General features: G+C 37.9%; 9 protein-coding genes across 9 annotated transcripts; 3 read left to right on the top strand and 6 right to left on the bottom strand. All coding sequences in view use genetic code 12, as the record gives it.

Moving 5' to 3' along the window:
• Positions 1 to 1,433: 1,433 nt before the first annotated feature.
• Positions 1,434 to 3,932, top strand: CORT_0B05540 (hypothetical protein; the record flags this gene model as incomplete). The annotated part of the gene is made up of 1 exon (XM_003867651.1): positions 1,434 to 3,932. The coding sequence occupies one exon, from the start codon at positions 1,434 to 1,436 to the stop codon at positions 3,930 to 3,932; it is 2,499 nt and encodes an 832-aa protein (XP_003867699.1).
• Positions 3,933 to 4,070: 138 nt separating this feature from the next.
• On the bottom strand, positions 4,071 to 4,814 carry CORT_0B05550 (hypothetical protein; the record flags this gene model as incomplete). Its single annotated transcript, XM_003867652.1, has 1 exon — positions 4,071 to 4,814. The coding sequence occupies one exon, from the start codon at positions 4,812 to 4,814 to the stop codon at positions 4,071 to 4,073; it is 744 nt and encodes a 247-aa protein (XP_003867700.1).
• A 188-nt stretch (positions 4,815 to 5,002) lies between these two features.
• Positions 5,003 to 6,124, bottom strand: CORT_0B05560 (hypothetical protein; the record flags this gene model as incomplete). The annotated part of the gene is made up of 1 exon (XM_003867653.1): positions 5,003 to 6,124. One exon carries the CDS (start codon positions 6,122 to 6,124, stop codon positions 5,003 to 5,005), a length of 1,122 nt encoding a protein of 373 aa, XP_003867701.1.
• A 271-nt stretch (positions 6,125 to 6,395) lies between these two features.
• On the top strand, positions 6,396 to 7,463 carry CORT_0B05570 (Twf1 protein; the record flags this gene model as incomplete). Its single annotated transcript, XM_003867654.1, has 1 exon — positions 6,396 to 7,463. One exon carries the CDS (start codon positions 6,396 to 6,398, stop codon positions 7,461 to 7,463), a length of 1,068 nt encoding a protein of 355 aa, XP_003867702.1.
• An 84-nt stretch (positions 7,464 to 7,547) lies between these two features.
• On the bottom strand, positions 7,548 to 8,975 carry CORT_0B05580 (hypothetical protein; the record flags this gene model as incomplete). Its single annotated transcript, XM_003867655.1, has 1 exon — positions 7,548 to 8,975. The coding sequence occupies one exon, from the start codon at positions 8,973 to 8,975 to the stop codon at positions 7,548 to 7,550; it is 1,428 nt and encodes a 475-aa protein (XP_003867703.1).
• A 321-nt stretch (positions 8,976 to 9,296) lies between these two features.
• On the top strand, positions 9,297 to 9,656 carry CORT_0B05590 (pre-mRNA-splicing factor; the record flags this gene model as incomplete). Its single annotated transcript, XM_003867656.1, has 1 exon — positions 9,297 to 9,656. One exon carries the CDS (start codon positions 9,297 to 9,299, stop codon positions 9,654 to 9,656), a length of 360 nt encoding a protein of 119 aa, XP_003867704.1.
• Positions 9,657 to 9,724: 68 nt separating this feature from the next.
• Positions 9,725 to 10,477, bottom strand: CORT_0B05600 (hypothetical protein; the record flags this gene model as incomplete). Its single annotated transcript, XM_003867657.1, has 1 exon — positions 9,725 to 10,477. One exon carries the CDS (start codon positions 10,475 to 10,477, stop codon positions 9,725 to 9,727), a length of 753 nt encoding a protein of 250 aa, XP_003867705.1.
• Positions 10,478 to 11,416: 939 nt separating this feature from the next.
• Positions 11,417 to 12,243, bottom strand: CORT_0B05610 (Rpl11 ribosomal protein; the record flags this gene model as incomplete). Its single annotated transcript, XM_003867658.1, has 2 exons — positions 11,417 to 11,938; positions 12,241 to 12,243. 2 exons carry the CDS (start codon positions 12,241 to 12,243, stop codon positions 11,417 to 11,419), a joined length of 525 nt encoding a protein of 174 aa, XP_003867706.1.
• A 284-nt stretch (positions 12,244 to 12,527) lies between these two features.
• Positions 12,528 to 13,376, bottom strand: CORT_0B05620 (Pre2 proteasome beta-5 subunit; the record flags this gene model as incomplete). The annotated part of the gene is made up of 1 exon (XM_003867659.1): positions 12,528 to 13,376. One exon carries the CDS (start codon positions 13,374 to 13,376, stop codon positions 12,528 to 12,530), a length of 849 nt encoding a protein of 282 aa, XP_003867707.1.
• Between the last annotated feature and the right edge of the window lie 77 nt (positions 13,377 to 13,453).

A 13,453-nucleotide genomic window follows, 5' to 3' on the forward strand; every position in this document is an offset into this window, starting at 1 on the left:
TATCCAATCGTCTATCAACTTTTGATAGAGCGGTTTTGACACAGTTTTGTTGCAAAAAAATATTTGCAGAAGGGAGTTTATGATAGGGTGTAAACTAGGTTACTATTTTCATTTTCACTAAAATTGGTTTGCAAAACAGTGTAACATCTTTCTTAAATGGTAAACCCACGGCTTCAAACAAGACCATAAAGACGTATAACCAACCCAATCAATCAAACCTACTAGAAGAATATGTGTAGGCTGATGTATTCGAATAATGGGTGTAGCACTCATCAATTACCTGCTCGTACTTCCACCCCCCCTTTCGATCCCTCGCAAACTCATCAAAAGTTTGTCCTCTCACTACCTGTAAGGATATCAAATGAGTTCTGTTCCGCTTTAGCTACGTTTATTCCGTTATGCATGTAGTATCCCTGGATAAGAGAGAGGAGGTGGAGAGGGGTTCGTAATTGTAATTGCAATTGTTGCTGTTGTTTGGGTGGTGAGTGGTAAATGAAAGTTTGTGTGCGTGTTCAGTATATCACAAAAAACGCGAAATTCTGCAATCAAGCGTATGCATTGTGTAATTGATGTCATAAAACTCAATATTTTGGACATTGCTATTTCAACTGGATGGTTCGCAGAAGCTATCAGATGAAGAACCAGGCATTATGGAGACTACGTTTGCTTACAAGTAGCTATATGTACCCAGGCTATAGTTCTCTGTCAATGCTACTTAAGAACGCGAAAATCAAACACAATAAAAAAAAGGTAAACAAAACAAATACTGAATTCCGAGGGAAGCGAGGCAGTGTAAGAAATAGATGCTGCCTATTACTATACTACGACATCAATTGTTATATGACCAGACTTGTGTAGCATGGGTTGAGGGGAGAGGATGCTGAGGCGGAAATTCCCTTTCATAAAGATCTCTTTGTATTTGGTGTATGTTGTGTGTGCGTAATACTCTTTTTGTGGTGGATTATTCTCTTTGTTCTACGTTTCATCTTCCATCAAAAGAAAACTCAAAACATAAACAATTATATTAGAAAATTTTATATCTATACCAACAAATACAGGACATATACCTATACCACTGTTGTTCTATTGCTATCAAAAGAGATTAGATTATAAACGTATCTAGTATAAATTAACCACGGCATTCACCAAATACACTAGCCAGTCCCAATCAACCACCATTAAGAGAAACCCAACAGAACGCAACCGACATATCATCATCATTATCATAAATTCAAGTTTGCTTCTTCCGTGGTTGATCAACCATACCAATACGCATATTCACCCACACTCGCTATTTTGAGGCTACTTATTTGCAAGCTTCAAAACTTAGCTTAAAAACGGCCAATAGTAAGGGCTTGAAAGTCAAAAATAAACCCATCAACTTGTGATTTGCTTCATTTTGCTATCAGATATCGCGTAAGCCCCTGCCGAATATGTCGCATGAATTTCTACGTTCATCGCCTGCTAGAGATGATTCGAGTGACTCAAAACTGAATAGAGCTTCTTATATCGTAAAGACCCCTGCAACGAATAAAGTAACGTCTACACCGTTTAAGAAGTCTTTAGTACAATCAGCAAAGAAAACACATGCGCAACCATCACAACAACAAGCTCCTTCGTTGTCAATACCACCATCAGCATCTAAATTGACAAACCAACTAACAAATCTAACCGGATGGACACCACTAATCTCAAAAACCTATTCGAATGAACAAATCATCTCATTCAACTCCACACCGAACAAACTATTTATATCTTCTTCATTACTGCAAACACAGATACAGCCACAGCTACTAAATCAGCTGCTGGCACAACAGAATCAACGACTGGAGCAACTGGCACCACAAAGTGCCAATACATCAACAAACTTTGTCCCGACATACAACGTCAATGACTATGAATATCAAAATTTCGGATTGACACCTTTTATAAATCACAATTTCAACTTCAACTTTATGAGTGGCGGTAATTCAATAAACCAAGCCAATAGTATAACACCATTCAATGAAAAGATTTTTCAACAAAATTGTGAATTTTTCATTGATTCACCAATAAGATCAAATAAGGATAATGCCAATGGATGTAATACTAGCTTGAATTTTGAAAATTTTAGCATAACACCATCAAAGTTTAATTTGAATACGGTTGCAAGTAACAGAAAGATCTTGCAAGATCCTTTGAAAAGTGCCACAAAGAGAAGTATTAATATGGTTGACACTCCACCAAGAGTTCCGCATAAGTTGAGTATTATAACTAGAGCTGAAAATGAAGACAATGAGAAAGAAGTTATCAAAAAAGAAGTTTGTCTACCTGATGATGACAAAGACACTGAAGACGAACAGGATAGCGAGGATGAGGAAGATGATAAACCTGAGGCAAAATCACCAACAATCACTAGCCGAATAAAGAAAGAATCGAGCAAAGATGGTAAAAATAGTGAAAATCTTAAAGATGGCGACCTACTACCACAAACGCCGTGTAAGAAGAGCCTGCAGGACACATCTAACGAATCTAAGTTGGATTTCAACACCCCTGCCAATAAACAAACCAGACCTGAATCACCATCAACAATACTAGTTACATCCACAGAAAGGCTTTCGAATATAAGCCTTGATGATACTCTTGATTCAAAAAAATTGCCTAAGCATGACGAAAAACAAAATGACGACGATGATGAAAATGATAAGGAAAACCAGCCTCCACCTAGTCCTACACCGGCGAAACTTTCAAATCAACCAAAGATGGGAGTATTTACAGAAGGCAAGCCAAAGAAAGTTATGAACAAGGTAAAGAATCACAACAGATCGTCCATATATCCCACCACTACAACTACCTCTTTTAAGTCCGGTTACACTTTGACTACCACATCCTCGGGAACCTCACAAAATGTTATTCAAGGCAAAGATCCTAACAGGTCAAAAGCAGAGAACAAGGCGAGAATGCAAGCAGGAATGAATAAGTTTCAAATAGTTTTAACTGATGTCAATTCAATATCGGGGAAGAAAAGAAGAAATAACAATAACAACAACAATGGGAAGAGAGAATCCAAAAGTAAATCTCATATTAAAATGGAACCTACTCAACCAACATTAATACCACTACATCCCCCACAATTGAACCCTCAGCTGTCAACCTTAATGGACAACCATAACGTGACCATGTCTTCCTCAAAGGATAATCATAATAACAGTAGCATACTATCGCACAATAGTATGAACTCAAGTCACCTAAATCTTACTACTGATCACTCATCATTTGAAATTGGTGGACATGGCAGCGGAGGGTACTCCTCAACGCCAAACTCCAAGATGTTGCTAGATAAAATATTCGAGAAACCATCACCTAACCAGCCAGTGCTATTCTTTCCTCCTCACCAACAACCACCATCACAACAACAACAGGAGATGCATGTACATTATCAACATCCTATTCCAATACCACCACCGCCTCAACCGCCAGGTAATAATGAGAACCCTGCTCTAAATGGGAAAATGCCCCCACCAGCACTACCACCACAACAAACAACAGCCTCTTCTCAGTCAAACAGAGGGGCTGCGTTTGTTCAATACCCAGTTATGTCAATGATGTCAACTCCACAACATTCACATATCTACAACGTGGGTGATTTGATGCCCAATGGACAACAAATCCCAGGTACACAAGCACCAATGTCGACATCATCATCATCTTCCACTAACTTAATGCAAATTCCGTCGCCATGGAACATAACATTTGGCACACCACTGGGATTTTCAACATTTTTTGGTAATTTACCTTTGGCTCAATCAACAAACACGAATGTCCCCACTGGTAATGGGGACAGTTTGGGTGTAGGCGTTTCTAATAGGTCACCATCAAGTGCAACTACTACTGCTGCTGCTATAGCTGCTGTTGCGGCAGCATCAAATGAGGCAAAGGACAACTACAGTTGACGAAAAAAGTCAATTTATATAACGAATACTCTTTCTTCAAGTTACTTCTAGACTAAATACAACGTTGAATTAAAACATCAATCACTAGACATGTAAAAAAAAAGAACCCTCCCTATTTACAAGTAGTCCATTTGAAGTTCACAAATTTGGAGGCAATAGCAACGCACCAATAACACCAGGTCTCTCAGTACTCAATAAATCATAAATTTGTCCTGCATTAGTTGAATCACTAATTTCCAATTGAATGCCCATTGCACTAAACCATTTCCGATTTTCATGATTTAATAATCGACTAGTTTTACCTAGTCCAACAACAACCAATTCCGGTTTTGGGTGAATCTTGGCAAAAATCTGTAGGATAGATTCATGAAAAGTAACGATGTGATTTTCAATGGAGAAATTGTCCCCCAGTCCTTTTTCCTCGATCTTATGCTTCTTCATGTTGGTTAATTTCACTTCAAATGTTTCTGATCCTAATAAACACAAACCAATCAAATCACCATTAGAATCAGGCGACAGGATGAAATAATTATTGGCCAAATGGAATCCATTCAGCTTAATACTCTCAATATAGTTCTGGGGTTTGGTTGAATACATCAAGATATCATTTTGAGTTAAAATGTCAGCTGGATTTGATGATACTTGAGTTTTGGCCAGTGGTTTAAGTAGTTGTTCTGGGTCCGAACTTAATTTACCTCGAAGTGATTTAGATGTGGATGATCCTCCACCAAATAGGTTTTGGAATGTTGATGATGTGTGGAGATGGTGGCGTATGGTGTGAGATGACCGTATGAATTGTGATTTGAGCGTATAGTTGGGAAGTAGTTTTGCTCTTTGAGCTAGCAGAATTATGTTTTTAGTACGGAGCGGTACTGACATCATTGTTGTAAATGTATTGAGATTCTAGAAAAGAATGCTTCGTATGTCCTGATGATTTTTTCTTCCTACATTTGCTGTATGGTTTGTGTTGCGAATTAGTTGCAAAATGTGCGCCGTTTTTACTATTCTCCTTAAGAAATGCTCGCATATCTATTAAACTCTATATCTTTATAAGTATTAACGCTCAGCGGTTACGAGGTTGCCAGAAATCGATCCAATTTCTTTCTTTCTGACTTGACTTTTTCATTAACCGCGACTTTACACCTTTCGTAAACGTCTAATCGTAAAATCTCTTTACCTTCAACATCTTCTGATAAAGTAACTGAACCAGAACCAGAGCCGTTACTTGATGTTTTATCTCCATACTGAAGTTGAGGCGGGCTGGTTATTGGATTATACAATTCTTCGAGCCGCAATTTCAGTATTGATGGTTTTGTTCGAAGTAGGGGTTGTGATTCTCTCCTCGCTAGTTTTGTAGGTGACTTTGTAGGTGACTTTAGCTGTGCTTTCATTGGAAATGATGCCAGTGATGGTTCATTGAGTGACAATTTGGATGTTGAATGGCTGAGCGAGTCAGTAGGAGTAGCCACAAGTGGATGCAACTTGGTATACTCATCATATATTCTCATCACTTGTACATGAATTGCCAATAGAGTGAGATAGTTTCTTATAATCTTCAGTTTTTCATCTTGACTAATGGTAAATTTTGTGGTCGAGGATTTACCAATAACTTTAGTAATTGCAGTAAGTGCAATATTGTATCTCTTCAAAAACGGTACTTTATGTTCAATGTAAATATTTGATCCACTGAGTATACTTGCAATTGACTCTGTTGTATGTTGTTGCGTAATGGAAAACAATTTGAATTTAAATAACTTCGATTTTCGTTCTTTATAGTCTAAAAAGGGTGGAAAATCATCATCGTTATCCAAGACAGCACTTGTTGATTGATCTCTTGTTGGACTTCCTGGCAGTGATAGGTTCTCAGGAACACCATCAATGAAGCACATTGAACGAAACTTATTCTTGATGAAATCAACCAATACTCGATACTCATCATCAAGTAAGATCTCTTCAAATTTAGTTACATTATAAGTTTTGTCAAGTTTCGCAAAAGTGGGGTCATTATTAATTACCAATGAATCTGTATATGCAAATTTCCCATTTTTTACTAATGGAGCCAACTTGTTGATTCGTAGCCTTTTGAATAGGTATAAAAGAGACTTCACTTGTAAATTAATTGAATCAATTGATGGATCAAATGTTGGTATGCATGTGGAGTCTAGTGAAATAAATACATTGAAAAGACCCATTCTTTTGTTGCGTGCATCACAATAATGTATAGTGTATGCTGGGATTTACCTATATCTCGTCACTGACGTTGAAGTATATCACTGATTGGAATGATGGGGGTAAGGTTGAATTTGATTGATTTTTGTCTCTTTGTTTACATCAAATCCAAAAACAGAATTAAAGTTTACACAAAATTTGCAGCTTCCAATTGGTAGCTTCATACACTCATATGATTAACGCCGACATTTCAACATTTCAGGGTCAACACTAAATTTCAATTGCTAATCAAGTATGTCCACACAGTCCGGTATAACCGTATCAGAACAGCTCTCAAACGAAGTTAAAAATGATACTTCAACAATAATAATCAAGGTCTCGCCCGACTCAACTCAATTGATACCCGATACGTCCTTTACCCAACCCAGTTCAACTTCCCTTTCATCAGTCTTTGAACAATTACACTCATACATATCTAAGCAATACCCACAACCTGTTTATATTATTATACCTTATAAATCATCCAAGGTTTTTGTATCTTTTATTCCCGATTCGGCTCCTATAAAGCAAAAAATGTTGTATGCTTCAACAAAGAACACCTTGTTGTCAAACTTGGGTTCATCAAGTTTTGCATATAAGTTTGCTTGGACTGAATTGGATGAGTTGAGTGCTGAGTATTTGGAAAAGGTTATTAATGAAGATGGAGAAAGCGGTCCATTGACTGAAGATGAAAAGATCTTGCAGAATTTGAATAATAAGAGCCACATGCAAGGCCATGAATATGGATTTAAAAGGGAATTAGCAAGCATGTCATCTCCGTCGTCATCTGCAACTTCAGACATATTGTATAAATTTGATGGTGAGTTGGAAAATGAATTTCAAAGCTTAGCTCTGGACGCAAATGATCAACGTTTGTTGGTGTTCAATATCGATTTGGGGAGTGAATTGATCAAGTTGACAACCAAGGACACTAACGTTGGATTGAACAGCTTGGTAAAGAAACTACAAGACAATTCGCCTTCAGGTCCGACTTATTCCATCTATAACTACTCTCCTAATAAGTACACATTCATCTACAGTTGTCCATCCGGTTCATCAGTGAAAGACAGAATGATTTATGCCGCCTCGAAAAACAGTTTAATCAACCACTTAAAGACGTACCTCAATGAAGGCGTTATTTTAGACAAAAATTTAGAAGTTGGAGATTTGGATGAATTGGAGTTGAGTGAGTTAGAGGTAGTCGATGATGATACGCCTGGATCAGGAACCGCTACTCCTACATCTACCTCATCATCTGCTTCAGCTAACAAGCCGTCGAATGGATTAAAGTTTAGTAAGCCAAAGGGTCCGCGTAGAAGATAGATGGAAGTAATAAAATAATTGACGTTAAAAAACATATTTCAATGTTACGAACCTGAATTTCACGTTTACTTCCCTATTCTCTATTCACTGTATATACTTATTGACCACTTGTTTCAACTTAGCTTCGTTTTTGAAGAACTCGTCCACTTCATCAACGGAGTTGACAATATGCGCATAGATATTTCGAGATATACCCTTATTAATGGTAACAAATTCCTCTTCGTTCGAAATATAGCCTTCTTCATTAGATCCTGGTTTATATCTGGGTTTTAATCTACTCCGAACAATCTTTTGTATAATATGCTTCTCTTCCAAGGTTAATTCTCGTCGTTGAGTGTATTCGTTATCATCACTTGAGTACGAGGTTGTTTCCATTGGACTATTGCCTATTGATGCAGCCGAATCTGATGCTGATGACGAAGGAAGTATGGTTGATGGGGCGAGCGCAAGGGGCACTCCCGTGGTTGACGATGACGATAAGGTTACGGTGTTGTACTGCTTTTTTGCATGTTTTAATTGACCAATTAAGTTTGATATTCGACTTCCTTGTAAAGTTGAACTTCCCGGGAGAGGAGTCATTGTTTGTTGATGAGGCATTGAAAGTTGTTGGGAAGGCTGCACTGAATTAGCAGTTCTTTTCTTCCTTCGCCTACGCGTGGTGTCATCTTTTGTTGCACTTGATGATGTAACATCCATACCTATATCATCTCCTGGCTGATTGCGAGCTTGTTCAAACATATCCCACGAACTCACTTCTTCTTCGCTCAATCGCAGTTTCAATTTCTGTTCCCTTCGTAGTATCACACCCCCATTTATAACGTTATTGGCTCTCGGTATGTCATCATGACGTGGTTGCAAGTTACTAAACACAGGCATTGGTTCATCATTGTACAAAAAACTATCATCAATTTCGTCATTTTCATTTCGTATTACTAATCGCCTTGAGGATGGCATTTGCCTTCTTGTTACTCCTGTAAATAGAGCTCGGCGTATTGGTCGCATTGGTATAATTGTTTCTTGATTGTAGTCACACATGGGACAATACCAGTTGAAATAGTCGTCAGTAGCCGCATCACTAATTCCAAGACAGTTCACATGGAAGCTCGATGCACATTGTTGACACGGTAATAGTGGTGAATTGCGTCTGGTTATGGCACAAAGGCAGCAAAATCCAGAATCTGAAGTACAAGAGCCAACATCTTCTGCATCATTGCCATGGTCAATCGGGTTAACAATAAATTGTGATGGAATTTGATTTATCGCTGGATTTGGTAATAACTTATCTTGAATCTGAATCGTTCTTAATGTCGTGCTTGATTCAGCTTTTAACAGGATATGAATTTGATGAAATCTGCTTCTACACGTCGGACAACTATTTGATTTAGATGCCCAAATTTCAATACAGTCCTGATGATATAGTTTATTGCGACAACAAGGTGTTTTTCCGACATGGTGTGTTGGTTGCATGTGTTCTAAACAAATCATGCATTCATCCAAATGTGATTCATCCATCAGTGCAATGTAGGTATATAATCTGCGTTGGTATATGATAATAGATGGGTCCTATTTTAGCACTTTATATCGTGTATATTGTGTTCTCCCAATGGTGAAGGTTGCAAAAATATAACTGAAACGAGAAAAGGAGAGAGTAAATGTGTGGTCTTTATTTAAATTTCTGACAAAACAGAAATATAAAAAAACAATGAATAAGAATTAAATACACGTGACTGCATCGATGAATACGCCATCATAAACCAACGCCATTACACTTTTGTGCAGATATTTTATCTTATATTAGAGCATAACCGGCAAAATCTAATACTACAGTACCCGATGTCTCGCCATCAGTATGATCTTGTACAATGCATGAAACAACCAGGCAAATATATTGGTCAAGTATGCCCGAATTGTGATGGTAGATGTCCCATCTGTGATTCTTTCGTTAAACCAACTGCAAAAGTCCACATTTGTCAAGATTGCTCGCAGGGACACCTAATAAATAAATGTTTACTTTGTGGTAATGGCCTAGGGTTGAATAACGAGAATGGTACTGATGCATATTATTGTTTGGAATGTTGCCAATTAGAAAAGCATCGAGAAGGATGTCCAAGAGTGGTCAATGTTGGTAGTAACAAAACAGACTACATATTTCTGCAAAGAAAAGATACAAGTAAGTCGTTGGAGAATATATAGTGTCACCAGGACGTCCACATGCATATATTATTGAAATAGAAAAAAGTTCATACTGATGTGGCTTCCATCTACCTATTTTTCTTTGTCTCTTCTATATTCATTTCCGATGCAGTAATGATTTCAGGGGACCATCGCACTTTTGAAAAATCTGCTGGTTGAAGATCGTTTAACTGACGCTTCTTTCGTAACTCATTCACATCATCAATAATTTTTCTCTTATTGCTCACGCTTGTCATTAAATCTTTCTTCAGGTTATCAAGCTCTTTTAAGTGATTCAGCTGAAGGATGTGCGTCCCTTGCCCACTTTCGTGCAACATATTCACATTCCATTGACGTGATGTTGCATGTCCTAATGTTGTATAATTTACTCCGCTGTCTTCACGACTCGAAGACGATTCTTCCAAAGGTGAGGACAATGGAAAGTCAACATTTCTGGCCAAATAAACATCTTCATTCATGTTTTCATCTTCCTCGTCATCCGATTCTTCTTCGTATTGTTGTTTGCTCATTTCTAGCATGGTACTTCGAATCCCATTTGCTATCAAATTTTCTTCATCCATAGGATGCATGGTGATATTTCTTAAGCTCAGATCAGCTGAAGGGTGTTGCTGTAATGGTTCGTTTCGTAGGTGTTGTAGTGGTTGTGCATTACTGCCGACAGTTGAGGGTACACCCGTGGTGGGTGCAGTTGTAAAAGTGGTATTAAACTGATTAGCTAGTTCTAACCGTATCAACTGCTCAACATTTGCCCTTTCTTCTGGACTTATGTTCTCACAAATGTATGGTAAATGCTCCACAGGTTCATAACCCATCGAAACCATATTGAAACAAGTAGTGGATATGAGTCGCTGGGGTGCTTAGGGTATACCAATAAGAAAATGGTTATGAAATAAACGGTGCTCCAAACTAATACAACTTGGAGAAAGTAAAGTGAAGTGATAAATATTGTCTTTGTTTTGTGGGTGGGGTTGGTCTTATTTACGAAGTTTTGTCTTGAGCCCAAACGCCCTGTGGCCAAAGGAAAAAGAAATACATTACAAATATTTTTGTTTCTGTTTTCGCAATCAGTTTTGGTTTTGTGATTTGATAACACTTTTCTCCTCAAATTCCGTTACCGGCTGCAACGGAATATTGTAAAACATTTTGCCAGCGTTTGAAGTTCAGAAAGTAATTTCATTTTTGATGTCTACAGGAAAGGCATGTAATTTTTTGTACCCACTTCTAGAGTAGCTTCTCTCATAGTTTCATGGGCTCACCATCTGGTGAATTTAAGTTAAAATCAGAGATGTTTGAACCCTAACACAAGACGAGATTCATTACAACATGCAAGTTCTTCTTATCCCATCTCTTTAAAAACAGCCCTGGTACTTGTATAGACCGTCTGTAACTAATACCCTAATTTTTAAACGCAGCCTAGCGTAAAATACCACTTCATAGGTGTGGCTTGTTGAAGCCGCATAGTGCTATCAACTTTGAGAATTTCTTGTTATTAATGAAATGGATAGATCGAGAGAATTAGTAGTGAACGGCGTTTTGAAGTGATCTGGAAAGTAGAGAATCAAGGTGAAAATGTACTTTTGCCGCTCGGGCCACATTACCATTGCATGTTCTTTACTTTCCTTTTAGTTCAAAGCTGTCAAAATTGAAACCCTACAAGGCATCAAAACCGAAATGGCTCTACTTCATGGTTTTTCCGAAAAGGTTGTATTTTACATTAAACTAATGATGTGGCTATATATTAGACCATTAATTCAACACGTTTATTTGTCCAAAACATCAGCATCGTACTTGGTCTTGAACCATTGGATAGTGTCTTCTTTGTTGGTCTTGTGGTTGTTACCAATGGTAGATCTAACTCTCTTTCTTCTGGTAACTCTAGCACCGGCTCTTCCCATAACAACGTAAAAGTCCATACCGTAAATACCAATAGATGGGTCATATTTGATACCCAAATCAATGTGTTCGTCAATACCGAAACCAAAGTTACCGGTGGCTGAAAAGTTTCTGTTTCTTAATTGATATTCCTTGACTTTCAATCCTCTTTCCAAGATTTCTTCAGCTTTTGGTCCTCTGACAGTAACGTGAACAGCAATCTTTTCATTTCTTCTAATACCGAAGGTTCTGACAGTGTATCTAGCTTTTGATTGAACTGGGGTTTGACCAGATAATTGTTCCAAAACCTTTGAGGCTCTGGTTAATCTATCACCGGATTCACCAACACAAATGTTCAAGACTAATTTCTCGATACGCAACTCACGCATAGGGTTTTGGGTTTTGCTAGACTATAAGGGAGAAACGTTAGTATTTCCATGTGTTAAAATGACAAGGTGATCAGGTTGGTTTTGGCTGGACTGTAACATCGCCTTAAATGTTGTCTCACTTTGAAATGGCCAGAAGTATAGAGTCTGTGGCGAGGGTGTCATCAACATATGTCTGCTTTTTACACAGCGATGATCCATGACTGTCCTCGTATTCATCTCTCAATTTCAACATCTCAAAACGTCATCATGACTCCATACTGTAGTAGTACCCTTATGTCAACCTGATCTTATATTCTCCGATTTTGCAAGGCGTTGTGACATACCATCTTTGGCTATTATTTGTATATAACTTCGTTGGATAAACCTTTGGTACAAGCTCAAATAAATTTTCACTCAAACAGTTTTGTTCTACTGGAAGAAAACGAATTTTGTGTGCATCTAAATGGTAGCGGAAAGGAAAAAAGAGATTGCTTACTGCCCTCAGTAAGTCATGTGACAAAATGTGACAAGATTTTTCTTGAAACGAGATACCACTCTTCACGTGAATCTATAGAAAGGTTTACACAAAATACTCCACTTCGATGAAGAACCCATTACATCGATATAGGAACTACCCATCAACATTCACAAATGACTTTTCCTTTTCTTTAACTTCCCAAAATAAATCGCCCACATTGTAATTACCATGGTAGGTCCACCCTTCTTCATTTACGTGGTACAAATTAACTGAACCACCAGAGTACGCATCTCTATGAGTAGCAGCCAAGATACTCCTTTTTCCCAAATACAATGCTTCATCAACCGTTAAATCCCATTTATATTCTGAATCCAAGACACCGTAGGCAAATGTTTGACCTGAACCGACACAAAACAAATCACCTTTCAAACGAGTTCCATCGGAATCAACATAATATATGGTTGGTCCTTCTTTCTTTGTATGACCACAAACCATTGTTCCCATACTTAATCCCATGCCCTTGTAAGAATATACCAAGTTACTCAATATCTTTGAAGCCGCAGCGACGGATATTCTTTCCTTCTCTCTCAATTCATGTAATCTACATTGCGTACCTAACCAAGTCTCCCAGAATTGACAATCTGCGGCACCACCAGCCATTGTACCTAGTAATTGAGGATTGATTCTGATAACCTTGTTGACTGTTTGTGATGCTATCCAGTTACCAGCGGTAGCACGCGAATCAACTGCAACAATGATACCTCCTTGGAAACGGAAAGCTAACGTAGTTGTACCATGCGCTATTTTAATTTTACAATCTGGATTCTTTGAATCATCAGTATGTGCTCTCAAGAAGTCTGTAGGTTGTGAAATTGGAGGAACGGCAATTGAAGGAGCCAAGTTAAATTGTTGGTGCGACGTACGTGATGAATTAATTGAGCTTATCTCGTTTAATACATCATTGTTCTGTGCATTGGTATATCTTTGAGCTATTGAATTCATCTTTGTTTATTGATCTGATGACGCAGAAGCTTCTAGGTGTATTGTTGTAGATTAAATGAGATGTTGATTACTGTTTG

Source organism: Candida orthopsilosis (genome assembly GCF_000315875.1).
Source record: "Candida orthopsilosis Co 90-125, chromosome 2 draft sequence".
In the NCBI taxonomy this organism is placed as follows: domain Eukaryota; kingdom Fungi; phylum Ascomycota; class Pichiomycetes; order Serinales; family Debaryomycetaceae; genus Lodderomyces; species Lodderomyces orthopsilosis.